Source organism: Hermetia illucens, chromosome 6 (assembly GCF_905115235.1).
Source record: "Hermetia illucens chromosome 6, iHerIll2.2.curated.20191125, whole genome shotgun sequence".
NCBI classification, from domain to species: Eukaryota; Metazoa; Arthropoda; class Insecta; order Diptera; family Stratiomyidae; genus Hermetia; species Hermetia illucens.
Window position 1 is genome coordinate 18,640,504 of NC_051854.1, and position 17,225 is coordinate 18,657,728.

The 17,225-nt window shown below is 39.9% G+C and overlaps 1 protein-coding gene across 1 annotated transcript in view; it reads left to right on the forward strand.

The window, feature by feature from the left end:
• The first annotated feature begins 10,917 nt into the window (after positions 1 to 10,917).
• LOC119658898 (aristaless-related homeobox protein) overlaps positions 10,918 to 17,225 on the forward strand; it is a 42,134-nt gene continuing 35,826 nt past the window's right edge. The window contains exon 1 of the mRNA XM_038066699.1: positions 10,918 to 11,394. Within this exon, the coding sequence (XP_037922627.1) occupies positions 11,268 to 11,394 (127 nt within the window). The 5' untranslated portion in view covers positions 10,918 to 11,267. The remainder of the gene's footprint in view (positions 11,395 to 17,225) is intronic.

Consider the following 17,225-nt stretch of genomic DNA (forward strand, 5'->3'; position numbering starts at 1 on the left):
TAGTTTGTCGGTTTCTTTGTGGCTGTTGAGTTTTTTTCTTTTGTTGGGAAAAGTGAGCAAGAAAATGTCAGTGGATTTCGGGGTGATTTTATATTCCGTTATCATCGATTTAGATTTATTAGTTAACACCACACTCACTTTCATTTGCGTATCTTAAGATTCGAAATTTATAGAATTTACCAAGAGTGCCACTCTCAATAACTTTTTTTATTTTTGAATCCCTCGTGCTTGGTTTCGTACGTAAGTACTGGAAACACACAGAGATTGAAAGATAGTCAAAATCAGAAACAGGAAGAATGGCTAAAAAGCCCTCCCTTCAAGCATACCGGCTTTTCAGTGCTGATAAAAGCCTCGATACCTGGGTTACTTATTAACTATCCTTGTCTTTAGCACCTTATTTGCATATCCGTAGAACAATACAGGTATGCAGCTTAACCCACTTTTACCGTCATAAACTAACTCCTAACCACAAATCCCTCCTGTTAACGACTTCTTTTGAATTCCTTTCTTACTTCCTCTGATATCATACCTTTTAGAAGAAGTATTTAAACAAGAGGATTTTCATAATCGCAGAAAATTCAGGCCGCTAATAACGTTCCTTGCCATTTTTCCAACTACAAAAGTTGACAAAGTGAAAGAATACCGGGTAGAAACGATATATGGTCTGTGTACAAGTTATTGATCTAATCCCATTTTCGTCCATTCTGAGGCAAATCCCCTCAACTGTCCGAATCGATAATGTTTCCACTGCTAGCCTTATGCCTGCAATAAGCTGGCAGCTATGCTAATCTTTATGGTGCCAGGAAGAATTTCCATTTCGGTTCGCTGAGGTTAATTATTTTATGATGTGTTCCAGAAGAAATTGACTTCGACTACACCCATTTTGACTCTCTGCGCATATCCTGTTCCTGTGTTGTTCTTGTTTTATCATGACTCTTGAAATATAAGGTCAAATTATATGAATTTAATTGTAAAAGGATAAGAGATTATCGGAAATTTCCGGAAAGTTACCTTTTCCAATTTGATAGGCTTTGCCGAATAGATATTGAAAGAGCACACTCACAAATAGGTGCTAATTGTTTTCCGATTTTAACGTCCAATTTTCATTTTCTGTTCCAAAGAAAATTTAGAGATTTATATTTGTCAACTCTATACGTATGTACAATTTCGCAGCTGAATGCATCCCTAAATTCGACGAAGAAAAGTGGGCAATTAGTAAAAGTATTACCGCGAGGATTATAGTTCAATAACTCAAGTAAAAAGAAAAAGCTGAACGTCCATGTGATTCAAAGAGCAACTTAATGTAAGTCGGACATCGGAAGCTCAGTGCTTCACGTACGAAAGATTTTGCGGATTTGTTATTTAGGAACATTTGGGTATTCGATTATGAAATACTAAGTTTGAATTGAATCCTAGAACGAACTTAAGGGGGTTTCTAGACGGTTTCTGCAAAAATGTAATACAGAATAGGTGGTATTTTGAGACAGATGGAATATAGGAACATTTCCAAATTTCTAGATTTCTCAATTGGGTACTTTCTGGAAATTGGCCCTTAATTCAAGCGACCTTTTTCTCACCCTTCTCGCCTCCTCTCTTTGACATTGGCGTCAAAACTAAGAACTCACTCAGTACTACTTATCGAAACCTATAATTTGATACCTCCTCCCGCTATAGTTTTTTTTAACCCCCCCCCCCCCCTTTCACGGCTAAGGACCCCCTTTAATTCATTTCGGGATGTTATTAGTATTCTGTCCCCACAAGATCCCAGTGAAACGAACCTAGTCCTTGTTCAAGTAGATCCCGATCAAATTCTTGAGGTAATCACAGAAGAAGCCCTTGGGGCGGCAAAGATGATTGTGAAAAATAAAGCATCGGGCTTAAACGTCATCTCCAATAGAGCTCTGTTAGCGCCTGTTAAGATAGCTACACATTGATTTACGGAAGGCTTGAAGGATGGGGTCTGCCCCAGGAAAGTGGCTGCTAAATAGACCGCTGGACGATCCTTCGTCTTATAGACCAATATGCCTATTAAATGGCATTGGCAAACTTTTCGAACGGGTCATCTACAAAAAGCTTATCCAGACCACAAAAAAGGAAAGAACGTACCGAAAAGCCGGTGAGGTTCGGTCCGATCAATCCATTTCAATGAATAATGCAGGACGGGATTTTTACGTTAAAGCTCTTCAAACGAGCAACTCGGGAATATATTAGGATCATGTGATAGCAGGGATGGTTCTTATCGGCATCTCGGCGAATAAGGGTTGACAACTCTATGACCCATACAGGGGTATTGCCCAGTAGTAGTCAATCGGCACAAACTGAAGTAATAGTGGAGTGGCAAAAGAGATAACACGACTCATCTAGAGGACGATCGACTCACAGAATTATCTTATACGTCTCAAAGCAGATTAGGTGACAGCCACGGAGAAGTTAGTTACAACCAACCCTAATTCCTAAGTGGACACGATAGTTATCGCGCATATTTTTATTACTTCGGGCGTGATGACTCTGCATATTCCTCGACATGCGGAATGATGAGAAGTATATGGAACATGCTGTTTTTAACTGCCTAAAATATGCCCTGCGCAAAGTCAAAGTTCAATAGAAAGAGAGAGAGAGGCAAACCCAAAGGCCTAAGCTCGAATTCATAAAAGGGACGATACTCTTACATGAAAGTACATCAAAAGTTAGCAGCCTCCGTTTTAGGAAGGTAAAGAATTTCTCCTCTTCAAGCAATTACGCTGACTTTTTTTTCTGACCAAATTGTTCGGACATGGAGCAGCTTCAGCTGATCAATGTCATTTTTTATAAGCAAGACCTTCAAATCACGGTGAATACTAAAATTTTTAATGTACTACGGTACGGTTTTAATATTGTCCGTACCTTAGACTGCATTCGTTGAACAATTTTTATTTCAAACATGTGAGCAGAGAGTCAAAGTTGTGCACCATAGGTCCAGATTGGCTTTATCGCTATTTTGTATATCAGTATTCCAAGTTTATTTTGCAAGAATGGGTATGCTGCCAAGCTTAATTGGGGGACATGCTCCATTCTTCAACATGAAAGTGACATTTTGATTCTCAAGGTGTCGAGATGCAACACTAGGATTCGTATATATATATGCGAGAATTGTCGTATTGTTGGCAAAGGCAAGACATCAAGTAAAGCGGGGATTACCTGAAGTATGCCCGCTTTAATGTTGGATTTTCCTGAGGTGGAGTTTTTTGGTTAATAACAAATCCTCTGCCGGTGAGATATGACTCCAGAACTTTATAGGTGCCCGCAGGCAGCTTTTTTTTTATTTTATAGGTGAGGCCATTATGCCAGACCTGTCAAATAATACGACCGAACAGAAGTTTCTAACGTATCTTCCAAAACACAGCATATCTCAGAAGCTAACTGATGAACTTGCTCGATAGTTCCGTGTTTTCTCTTGAACCCGAATTGATGAGAAGCAATAATTTTTTTGTTGTTTCGATAATAGCAGTTCTCAAATAGCCTTAATAGCGAAGAAGCAGGCTGTCAGTTGGATAATGGCAGATCTTGGATCTTTTTAGGGTCGTTGTGGGTTTTATGGAAAAACGCCTGTTAAGTGTTGCATAAAGATTGAACACTTTCCGATCTACTGAGTTTTATCACCGTTGTAAGAGGCTTTATATTTTTAAGAAAGCAGGATTTTGGTAGCCCTTTTTAGCTGGTGGTGTTAGATGATCTGTTGAATTTGGTAATATAAGCTGGTGCCATTCACCTCAGGTGGCGGTCCTTTTTTAAGCTGGTCGAATTTTTTAAAAACTTTAGAGGATCTGAGATTCAAGATCGGGACTGTGGTGTTGCATGCAGAGCAGCTCATGTTAACGCTTCGACGAAGAAATAGACTTGGAGGCTAAGTTTCATGGACAAATTGGTTTATACCTACGAACGAACATCTGATACTTAACCGTATCAGTCTGTTTTGCCGTTAACTTGTTAAACTTCTTGATTGGAGATGTGCGAATATTACGAGGATGAATGACGGCAATTTTTTATGGTAGGGTGGATAATAGGCCAATAGGTTTCAGAGATTCACGTTTAGTCTTATCTCTATCTGTTTTGGCGAAACCATTCCCCAGGTAGTGGGTAATTATTCAAACAAATCCATTTAAAGACATGGAAAAATGTTCCAGATACATCGCTCTACTTCCTCAACCATCACTTTATTTCGGAATGTTGTGGCTATGTTGAGGTATGATCTAACTCTAGTGCAAAGACTTACAAGCAATTGATGGCTTTCTCCTCGGCAAAAAAACCACTAAAAACTACGCTCCCTGCGATTGGGAAAATTCACCTAGTTAACTAAGCGTAATTTAGAATTTCATTGAATGACATAACCGACAATGGAGTCCTCGCCCAACCTAAATGTGTAACCTATCCTTCCGCCTCTTAATCAATACGTCTAGTAAGTAGTACCATGAAAACGATAAGTAATATTATCGACGACATAATGCAACCAAGTTGGACTTCGGTTTAAACTTCAAATACATTGGAAATTTCTCTGATGATAGCTATTAGTTTGTCCAAAATTTCCTTTTCTGTATAGTACGTTCCAGAAATGTTTGCTTCCATGTCTTCTCGAAATCAAGGAAGGTAAATTGGCTATATGAATTTCGCACGCTGCTTCACAATGATCCGCGAGGAGTCGATTTGGTTGATACAGAACAAATTAACACGGTAACCTGTCTACTCTGTGTTGATCAACCTTTAGAGATGTTCCACAAAGTAGGAAAATTTTAGTTATCATGTTTACAGAGCTAAATTACATAGCCAACTGCTGGACCCAACGCAGGGGCTCTTTTTAGGAATTTCAACGATCACTCTGTTCTTTTACTGCCTAGGTACCGAAGCAAAAGCACATACATTCCCCACCACTCCCAGCAGAAGTAGGAGCCTTCAGTTTAATACTTCTAAGTTTCCGCAGTCAGCCTGATCTTATGGCAGCTCTTCGAAATGTGGCCGACAACTTCAGCTGGACTAGAGAGCAAGGAAGTTTGGATGGTGACCTAACGTTCATCAATATTTTCCACCAAGCTGTTCCAGTTGCTTGTCCTCCCCTCCAAAAGGTAGCACTTCCATCGCCGAACGCCAGCTGGATCATGGAAACGAGACTATCAGATGATGATTTCACTCGAGAAGAATTTCAGCGCTTTTGTTTCGCACATCCCAAAGTCAACTTCTGAATATACTACTAATCGCGATGTGGTTAATCTAATCAGATGTTCATTGCTGGTCACATGGAATTCAGTTGACATTATTCAAACAAAGTGCTGCTAATGATGAAGAGGTGGACGCATCAGAAAATTAAAAACCTTTCCTGGTTATCACCACGGTCATTAGGACCGAGTTTGTCATCATATGTCCGAGCAAGGTGCTATCGGAAACGACCTTAGCATTCAAATCACCCATTACGATTGCAATGTCACCTTTGAAAGGTCTCTCCTGAACTGCGTGCTATTGTTTACAGAAGACTTCTCTTTCGTTTGTATCGAAAATTCCCGTTGCTGCATAATACCCTGTTATTGAAATGTTCTCTATTCTGGACCGGAATCATATAGTCAATCTTTTGTTTGATCAAGGTCCCCAAGATATGAGGGAGCGCTTTCCGAATGTGGTAAGAATTTATGCGTTGTCAAATTTTTATATTTAATTCCAGAGTCCCACCACCTTACATCGCTTAACCACAAAATGCAAAAAATGCCAATGGAATTCCCGTTGACAAAGAAAATTCCAGATTTGCAGGTCGCTAGCCCATAAGCTTCTATCAGCCGTCTAAACGAGCCGGCTTTTGATGTATAACGCTCCGAAAATAGTTACTACCTCAGGGAGATATCAACTTTCTGGGCTAAGAGTGAATACTACTAGCGCGGATGAGTTTCATTCCACCTACAACCCGAGATACCAAGGTGCTGCATGATCATTCGAACTATTATGGCGGGACGAGCTACAACTGATACAATCAAGGAAGTGGAAATATAAGAAATTGGCAAGTGCTGCTTCATGAGACTGGAGGTAAGGAACGCCTAGAATTCTACGAGGTTGGCGACGTGCTTGAGAAATTAGAAAAGCGTTCCCACGTTCAGGCCACTTTGGCGTCCGCTCGAAAATCCATTTTTGGCCTAGACCACTTTCTTTCCTGACCATCATACAATATTTACTGCTTATAGCTAAGAAAAGTATATAAAACCACTGTGAGCTCTCAACATATTTGCTATTTATTTACTTTTATTTTAGAAATTGAGTGCTTATTTTTTAAATCTTTTATTTAATTTGTTTGCATCAGGAAGTGGCCAAAAATTCCATATCTCTGGGACACTTTATATGATGGTCAACTGCGACTCAAGATATTTAATGAACGGCACCTGGTTGAATACGATGATGATATTAAAGCACTAATCTTTGCATATTCGGTTAAAAAAATGTCTGCGAATGGTAATTTGGCGAGACAGTAGGTGGATGACTAACACAGGTTCTCCCTAGCTCTCTCTCATCATAGTTAAAGGTCCAGAGTCCTTTCTATGTATATTGGCAAAATCACGATCGACCCTAATTCGGCTTAAAATATCTTCAAATTATGAGGGAATTGCTTTAGCCGAACTGACTGAGTATTAGCCTTTCGTTGCGCCGGGATCGAATCCCGGTTCGTCAGGTGAATACAAATCACCTCAAACACAATCTTATTGAAGGTGGAATAGAACAAAAATAATATAACAAGGAGAAAAAACCGATGTCCTATACTCACCAAAGAAGTGAACAGGAGACAGATTATGAAAGATTTGACTTTAGATTTTTCGAGTAGGTTCCGAGCAATACTAACGTCGCTACCGTTGTTATTTTGAACTAAGTGAAGTTGGAGGCAGCGCATTCTTAAAGTGAAATTATCATCATCAACGGCGCAACAACCGGTATCCGGTCTAGGCTTGTCTTAATAAAGAACTCCAGACATCCCGGTTTTGCGCCGAGGTCCACCAATTCGATATCCCTAAAAGCTGTCTGGCGTCCTGACCTACGCCACCGGATTTTATCCACAATCAGACGCAGGGGTATCGCTCATAGTTTTCGTGGTTATGTAAGCTACGTATTCGTCCATCCTCATGTAGGGGGCCAAAAATTCCTCGGAGGATTCTTCTCTCGAACGCGGCCAAGAGTTCGCAATTTTTTTGTTAAGAACCCAGGTTTCCGAGGAATACATAAAGAGTAGGAGAGTCTTGTGCAGTAAGAGCTTTGACCCTATGGAGAGAGGTTTCGAGCGAAATAATTTCTGTAAGCCGAAACAGGCTTTGTTGACCGTCAACAACCGTGCGCGGATTGCATTGTCATAGCTGTTATCGATTGTGATTTTCGACCCTAGATAGGAGAGATTATCAATGATCTCAAAGTTGTAGTCTCCTATCCTTATTTTTCCCGTTTGACCAGTGCGGTTTGATGTTGTTGGTTGGTTGGCTTTTAATGCTGACATTGCCACCATATATTTTGTCTTGCTTTCATTGATGTGAAGCCCAAGATCTCGCGCCAATTATCGCCTCCTCGATCTGGATGAAAGCAGTTTGTACGTCTCGGGTCGTTCTTTCCGTGACGTTGATATTGTCAGCACAGACCCGTAGTTGGGTGGACTTGAAGAGAATGGTGCTTCGCGCATTTACAGTGTACAGTTTTACCCTGGCTATGCTGTCATAGGCGGCTTTAAAGTCGATGAATAGATGGCGCAACTGATGTCCATATTCCAGCAGTTTTTTCATCGTTTGCCGATTTCTGATCTCTCGATTTCAAATCTGATTTGTTGCTGATTTGCCTGGAGTGAAGCCTCTTTGGTACAGGCCAATGATGTTCTGGGCCTATGGGACTATCCGACCTAGCAAGATAGAGGAGAATATCTTATAGATGGTACTCAGCAACGTGATATCTCTATAATGGCTGCACTGCGGGATATCCCCCTTTTTATGCATGGGGCAGATAATGCTTCTTTGGCAGTTGTCAGGCGACCACTACACTGTATTGTAGTTGGTCGCCTCTATATTCAACCAATTCTGTCGGCGCATGACGAATTGCGGTTTTTAAGTCGGTGGATTGAACGGATTGTTTCTTCTATGCTTGGTGGTGGCAGCATTTATCCGTCGTCCTCAGTTGGTGGGACCTTCAACTTGCCGATATTTTGGTTCTGGAGCAGTTCATCAAGATACTCAACCCATCGTTCTAATATGCCCATTCTGTCGGAAATCAGATTTCCCACTTTGTCACGGCAGGATGAGCATCGATGTGTATAAGGCTTCATCCTGCTGACTTGTTGGTAATACTTCTGCGCCTAGTGCGGTTGCTCCTTGTACTTTTCGGGTTCACAGATCTGTTGGTTTTCCCAGGCTTCCTTTTTCCGTCTGTGAAGTCGCTTCTCCCTTCGATGGAGTTCTTGGTAGGTTTCTGCGCATGCCTGCGTTCTTTGAGAATGCAACATTACTCGGTATGCAGTATTCTTCCAATTCGTTACTTACATTCATCGTTGAACCAGCTGTACCGACTTCCTTGCAGTTGTGGCCAATTATATTTGTGGCCCTATCAATCATAACGCTCTCCAGGTGGTTGTGAAGATCATTTGTTGATGCTTCATCTCCAGGACATCTGTTAGCTGCGGTTATTGCCGCATCCATTTGCCTCTTATAGGTGTTACGGAGGGCTGTATTTTGAATAGATTCAGTATTCACTCTTACCTGATTGACTGAGGGGATTTTAGGTGGTGTTGTAATTCAAGCCCAGAGCATTATGCCAACTAGATAGTGATCTGAGTCTATTTTGGCCCCCTACGTTCTGACGTTCATCAAGGCATTGGTGGTTGAAAGTGGTTCCGTCTGGAGAGGCCCACGAATGTTTGTGGACCGCTTTCTGCGCAAAGCAAGTACTTCCAACAACCATTGTGCTAACTGAATAATCCGCAGTTGGTCTGGGTAGGAGATACGATCAGAAAGCAAAGGCTCGCTGGATCACCAGCTATGTGCTCCTATACTGAATTAGTCCGATGGAAGATGTGTAACGATTCCAACTTAGTACCCTACAGTCAATAGTTTTTGGCGATATTTTGCCTCGGAACAGCAGTCCAGTATTCCATGTGACAACGGATTTCCCTTTCCTATCCAAAAAAACTAGGCGTCTAAGCATCATAAGCAGGGAATTCTTTTTAGAGAGAATAAACACCCAAATGGCATTGAGACAGGCACCTTCTATGAAGGCTAGCAAAGAACATAGCAAAGCGGGCTCTCAACTAGGAACCGCGAAATGCCAGTAAGTCGGGAAAGGGAAGGGGATAGGAAAGAATGGAGCTGAGAAAATTGAAAATGAGTGCTACAAACACAGAAAAGGTCTCGATGAAGAGGGGGTTTTTGGAGGACCTATGATCCAATTAGGGATAAAACAGGTGAAACAAATATTAATATTTATAAACACAATTTGCTACAGCCACCTGAATCAAACTACACTATTTCTATCCATAGCACAATCAGAGTAGGTAACGTAATTCGATGCAAGTTAATTTTATAAACGAATAACCAAAAGATATCTCGGAATGATCTACGTGTATCTTAGCAAATTCCTTTGACTTTGACCTTGATTGTGAGGACAGTAATGATGCGATAATAGATGGCATTTATAACCCACACTATCCGGTAAGTAGTCAAACAATCTGCATTAGAGGATTTCTGCAGACTTTTCGATTGGAACACTTCCAAGCGTTGCCAGGCATATTGATCACTTAGGTTATAACGACTATAAATGGTAGAAATAGAATGCAAAATACCTTATGACTGTATGTCCCCTTAAATTAATTTATCTAGACGTCTTAAATCTGGTTATAAAGACGTCCTGCATTTAATATTTTATCTCTATTTCATTTATTTCGTGCGTATAAACATGTATGTAGGTCGAGATATAATTTGACGGTAGATATCTTGACAGTTTAACAAAAAATTCCTAATCAAAGTGCAGCCTAATTACTCGTATATAAATTGAATATTAATTACTTGTTAATTATGTAGTTGTGGGTTTCTACTAGAAATGAAAATAAGGCGGACCTTAGCAACTTTATTGGAAATATCACAAAATGGTCAAATTACCAACAATTACCACAATTCATCAATCAAGAAAACCAAAATTCAATTACTATCTAATTAGGTACTTCAAAAAGGTACTCAACTACAATCTACGCACATATGCTTGAACGTGCGGCTCATTGGACACATTTCACCACCTCTAGCCACAAGAAAGCCACCACCGAGTCCCATTTTTTCAGTGCAAGTAAAAAACACCACAGTAACATTTGTTGATCATCATGGGCTATTATATGTAACATAAGTGTCGCCTTCAAGTTATTTCTTCGTTTCGAGTACAAGATTTCACGTACCTTGTCTATTAAAGTCACATTATACACTTATGTACTTACCTGAGTTTCTGTGTACCACGTGTCTTTTTAGGTGTTTTACAAAAGATAGCAGTGACCCTCCTCATTTATATATGTACACTCGAAGGTAGTTTGTGTTTGTGCTAGAACAGGAGCATGCTCCGTGAAACCACCATCATACATACACATTGCAACAAGTCACCCTCTAATGGAGGAAAGTTCTTATGATTGGTGGAAAGTGATAACAGGGGTTGCAGTACACAATCAGAACAATGAAATACATTCAAAGAAGGACACCCCTCCGACAAGGCTGACTGAAAATCAGATTGCTTTAGCAGTGTTCATCACTCAGGATATAATTTGGTTAGTGTTCGTTTCATTTATACGTAGGGAAACCCACCCATCTTTCATTCTCTAACCCCCTTCAGGACAACGAGGTTTGTTCCGTAGCATTTCACTTATTACACCCCAAGAAATTTCTCAAATTCAGTCAGTCAGCGGTAGTTACCGGTTGTAATCGTTTCGTTTCGTGTAAATTACGAATGTTGTTTTATGAGACCGAATTGTTGTAACCATTTTTGGAGGTGGAATTCTTCCATAATTACAGCGGACAGGTGACAGTCTCACTGGAATTATAAAGATTTGACAATAGTGATTTTGTTAATGGAAATTAGTGAAATATACATTTGAGAAGTGGTGAATCTGTGGATACTGTTGATAACTGGAAACGGTAACAAGGATATACTCGTATTGCGCGTAATTTTTGTGCAATTCTGTGTTTCTGTTTTAAGTGATTTGTAAAATATCCAGGAGGTGCGCTTAACTGACAAATAAGTAGCAAATAAATATTATAGGAATGATGTCAAGTAGTACAACGCATTCATCTACTGTGCCTTTACGACCCCCACAGGATGGGACAATATCACGACCAAGAGCCGTTTATAGTATTGACCAAATTTTAGGCACACAAAATCGTCATAGTGGTAAGTCTTATCTTAGTAAAATTATTTGGATCAGGATTTTGTTTATTGTTGTTGTTTATTTATATAATTAGTGATATCATACTGCGATTAGTAAGATATTATTGAATAATCCAATCGTTGAAGGATACTACAAGTCTAAACAACTAGCAATCCTTGACTTAGAAGGAAGATCAAAGTTGTGCATTGAAACCAGCTAAGGTCCAAAATGAAGTGAAACCGAGTTATCTAATATTGAAAGCAACAAGAGTCCATTCAAATTCTGTATTCGATCTGCGTGCAAAGAATTTAAAATTCAAAATTTGGAATTTTCGAAAACAGTATGTCCAGGAGGCATACCAGAGCCTATAAAGGACTAATTTATCCTTACCTATTAAGGGGTTCTTAGCAGGATTAGTAATGCCTTTTATATTTATAGACTAGCAAAACAAAATGCTAATATCACTGGAAGACAAAAGTTACCCCCATCTTTGTCTTTTGAATGGTTGCAAAAACTGTTCATGTCGCGGAACTTTTGAATTTTTATGAGTTGTATTTGAAGGATTTCGGTCGGAACACGTCAATGAAATCCTGCATTATTTTTCTAGAGCGGGTGATTGAAAATGTTGACGCAAATCGTCAAAGAAAATACATAAATTCCTAGTCCATTCCCTCCAACCAAAGTTTTATGATCATTTACCTTTCTAACTACTCTGGCGTTATCAGGGTGTTTTGGGGGATATACTTAGTGATGCTTTTTACAACAACGTTTTATCCTCTCAAGCTTGGCATCAGATAAGAAGATAAGGCTATAGAAAACAAGGGAAGGTTTACGAATCAATCTTAATGCAGAACTAACTTGATGAACGGTTAGAGGCTAATTCCACTAAAAATTTACATCTATTCTCAACATTCAGATACGTATCAAATAAACAAGCAATCAGGTCTGGGTATTTCCTTGGATTGTTTAAATTCGAGACTCCTAATATGTTCTTATTTCGTTCGAACTGAGTTTTATAAAATTTTTAAAGGGTTCCTGTAATTCCTGGAACACTTCTGCTTGGATTGATATTTGAAGTTTGAACTAGAGAATCCCTCGGTTTGCCTTACGATCTAGTAAAATAGTTTTCATAACTTTTAGGAAGTTTGTAACCAGAAAGACGGTGCCAAAATAGGCTCATCCATTACTCCGATATTAACTAAAGTTATCATTGAGGGTTTCCAAAAGAAATTTCTGCTCTGGAACAAAAAACCTAAAAGCAATATCATTCAGAAAAATGACAAAAATTTTATTGAAAAAATACCACGAAACTATTTAAAAGCCTCTGGTAATTAGTGCAAATCCTGAGGATGACCAAAATGACCATCCGGGTTGATCATGGGCAACCACAAGGGAAGAGCTATCCGAGAGCTTTGACGAAAGGTAACCGTGCAGGTCCACCAGACCCTAAGTTCAATATTGCTGAGGGGATACCTTCATACGCATTTGGGCGAGCCGCTCTTTTTTCTTATTACAATTTTCACGTCGCGTTTGTTTTTCAGTAATTTTTTCCGATTTTTGTAGTTTTTAAAATCCGGATGACATCCTAGTGCACTATGTACGAGGGTCAGAAAAGTATAAATCAGTTCTTTTCCTGCTTTATCTGAGTACGAACTTCCTTTCCTTGTACTGAAAAACATTTTTCCTAACGTTTTGGAAGTTCCCTGATTCCGTCGTCATAAAAAGATGAAGAAGGTTGAGCCGTTAACCAATTGCGCATAAAGTGTTCAATTCCTTCATCGAGATTGAACCTTTGACCTCCACCTTCATGTCGTAGCCGCCATTCTTTGGTCACTTGTTTTGATTCAGGCGTGTAGCGGTGAACCCGAGAGAGATGACTATATGACAATCGAAACCTTGTCCTTCTTCAGCATAACGGACCAATATCCTGTGTCGAATTTCCAAACAGGCGTTTGATTTTAACAGAAGAATGAAGTGAAGGAACCCATCGTACTGAGATCTTTCAGAATCCAAGTTTCTTTCTGATAAAAAATTAGGCGATGACGGCTTTGCGGTTTCGAAGCAGGGCAGAGGCAAATCGTCAGACGCTGCCTCACCTCTGCCCGGGGAGCAGCGTGACCGAAGCGGCTCGCAGATGTGAAGTGCTCCTTTATCTAATTCGCAGAACACAACATGACTACGAATTATATGGAGTGCAAATCCGCCTTATTCGCCAGAGCTTGACCAGAGCTGAAAATATTTTTTTGAAAATTGTGGGGTCCGCATCAACTTAATGCCGGACCGGACCAAATGGGAAGCAACTTAATCCCTCTTTTGGTAAGAAACCGTAAAGCCGTCATCGCCTAATTTTTTGTAAAGTTGGGATGCTAAGCCCTAAACGAGGTGTCAGTGGACCAAAAAAAAAAGAGGGAATAAGTTGCTTCCCATTTGGTCCGGTCCGGTATTAAGTTGATGCGGACTTAGGACCCCACAATTTTCAAAAAAATATTTCCTTTCTGATGCACGGATGTTTTCGTCTATGGTGGAATTTTGAGTATGTCGATCGTGCCTTTGACTCTCCACCAATTGATGTCCATCAGAAAAACATTTATGTCATGGGAATTTCAGCTCCAAAGTGTGCCCAAAAGCGTGTTAAAATTTCTGAAGGATTCACGTCGTCTTGTGTAAAAATTTAGCTTATGTATAAGATGTGTCAAACTTTGTAAATAACTTGCGAAAAACTAAGCGGTCCGACAGGACCCCCTCACATTCCCGAGCCTGGCTTTCACAGAGGAGTGTAAGTGCGTGTTAATATGGCATTCGAGTGGAACTCCTTTTAGTTACACGGTTTTGCCCTGGTGGTTAACTAAAATCAACTCGGCTGGTCATTTTAGGCATCCCTGACATCTCAGCTCTGGAAGATCGTATCCAGAAAGTTTTCCAAACTAATCAGGTGGACGTAAACGTCGGAAAGAAGAAACAAAAAGGAATTTTTCGCGCAAATGGATACGTGATTCAATTTCTTTGGTTAGTATCTTTTCCACACATCTAAGCTACTATCGACAATTAATTACTTCTCTAGGTTTCCCTAAAAGACAAAGAATGAAGAAAATCTACGCGTTCAAACTCCCAGCAATTATCAAAAATAGCAAAAGGGTAAAATTTCTCAAGAAACAAATAGAGGGTATAAGATTTTGCTTGACTTATCAGGAACTACACATCTGAGCATCATTAATAGAAGAAAAATTAATACAAATAATGTAATCGCTGGAGAGATTTGAAGAGGCTGGGCGTCACCTCTTAAATATAGTCTGTTCAACTTCTAATATTGCTTTCGGATAGTGTTGTTCTGGTGTCAGTTTTGTTCCAGCCAAAATTCCACGTGCTCTTGAGTTCATCTTCCTAAAGTAATGGCGCTAGAAATTGAATAGGAAGCCCTACATTATCTCGCACCATATCGGGCAGAATTTTCTGTCTACTTTTTCGGTGACATACCATAAAGAGCTGCCATTTTTATCTTAGCTTGGAAGCTTAGGCCGTGCATCCTTCTAGAAGTCTAGGGAAATACAGGCAGCTATACGCCAAAGTTTTTTTTGTCGTCCTCCCTTGTCATTATTTAAATTTCTTCTTCGAAGTTTATAGGCCTAGGTGAGAGTTTAGTCGACAGTGATCAGTGAGAATTCCCACTATAATTTGGAGGTTCTTTTTGGTGAGCTTTAAACAATCCTTTGTGCGCATGGGTTCGTGTTCCCCAATAAGCACCCTGGACTGCTCCATCCTTGGTAGACCCGCCAGGTATAGTTCCCTCAACCGTTCCTCTTCATTTCTTAGTGTCATAACCATGAAACCGTTTCCGATTCCACAGAAGGGTTGTGGCCCACGTAAAGGGATCCCTCCTCCCTTCTTGGCTAATCCGTCCGCTGCCTCGTTGCCTTCCAACCCAGCATGGCCTGGTTCGCAATCGAAACATCAACGGCTACCTCAATTTGAAAATCAACTGCTGTGTCGTCTATCTTCTCGCCTTCTATGATTCTAACTGTCAATTGGCTGCCTAAGACAATGAACGCTGTCTCGCGGTAAAGGAGATGAAAATCATGCATTGGACCAGTGGAATAGCACGCTGTGATCACATTTGCGATCGATAAGCACTCATCGTAGAAAAGTTGGGAGAAAGACATTTTCTTTGGTATGATCATGTATGCCGTGCTGGAGCAATCTCATTAGCCAATATTGGCCTAAACATTCAAGTCGATGGGAAACGATGCGTAGACCGACCGAAGCTGATTTATTTCACCCGGACCAAGCTTATGACTGAGAAAAGTGGCGAATCCGACCTACATGAGCTAAACTTGTCCCTAATAGGACAAAAACTAAAGGAAAGAAAACTTCTTTTGTTTGATTTAATTTAATTCCTTAATTTTATTGCATTTTTGTGATTATTTTAACTTAATTTTTTAGCTTAAATTCTCAAGTTTCTTATTTTCTTTTTCCATTGAATTGCTTTCTTTTTTCAATGAATTCTCGGTAAATAAATCCTTAATTTGAGGACCTTGTTTTACTATTTCTTCAACTTCTAATAGTACTCCAAAAAAGATATCTATCATATAGATCAATAATTGCTGATGTAGGGTAGGCACCAGGAAGTCAGGGCCTGGTTGGAAAAGGGAGTTTCGAAGGATATGCAATTCATCGTGGACGCAGTTGTATTGCCATTAAGTCTGTGGATTTTATAGTTTTAACGAACTTATGTTATCCAAAAAATACACACAGCAAATCAAGTTTTTGAGGGCCCGAAATGGTATTGCGTATTCGTGGTGTAAATACGCGGTAGCTAACTGGCTCACAACCACACGCCCCAGAATAAATGCACGATATTTTCCACGCGCAAATGATCGAAGAACTCGAACATATGCAATGCTTCTCTTCCATCATACAAATTCAAGCAAAGCGCCAGGTGACGAATCTCCTGTCTTCTTGCTGTGACAGTAGCTCTGTAGCATCGAAGTCAAGTCATTTTAATCTACTACATATATTTTGATACTATTTGTATTAGCGATATCGAATAGTTCAACAGTAATATTTCAAAGTGTTCAAAAATTCGTTGTGAAAAACCGTCTTTTTTCTACAACATTGCCATTCCTTGAGAGGTAGAGCAGGTTATGAGACCTCATCTTGGCTGCTGCCGTCATTATGTCATCTGATTACTAAATTAGTAACACCATAAAAAAATAACTCCTGCTATTCAGATTTTTTGTTTGTATTGTTTTTATGGAGTTAATACCTTAATTTCTCGGAGCGATTGGTGTGGGAATGTCTTTGAGATTGGCGGGAGTGTTTGTAGTTGGCTGGAAAGTGGTACGTCAAGATTCGGATTAATATTTAACCACATGGTGCATTTTCGTGGGTTTTTTTGAGAAAAGTTTCCTTGTTGAAGTGCTCGCTAGGCAGTTTGAGTATCTTTGAGTGAAAGCTTATTAAACATTCGATTATAATTAGTTATGAAATTAGGGGATAAGTCAATCAAATCGTCTGGATTTGGAACACACTACAGAAACGGTTATGTGATTGCCTTTTGTACGGCGCCCCCGTCGATCGGTGGAACGTGGTCTGCTGACGATCTCTTTGCCTCATTCATGGGCACCTGACTAGAATTCTAACATGCGGAGTAGCCTGAACGAGTTACCTAAGTTTGCTGTCTGAAGGAGTTGCCCAACTTTGCTATCTGAACTTTGCTATTTGTCTACAGTCGACAGATTGCAAAGGAATTGCTGTGTTTTCGCCAAGTTATGATGAGTGCGAATATGAGTGTACAATTTAGAGTCCGATTGATGAAAATGAGCTGATGATGGGGAGATAATGATGTCAGACTGATCGT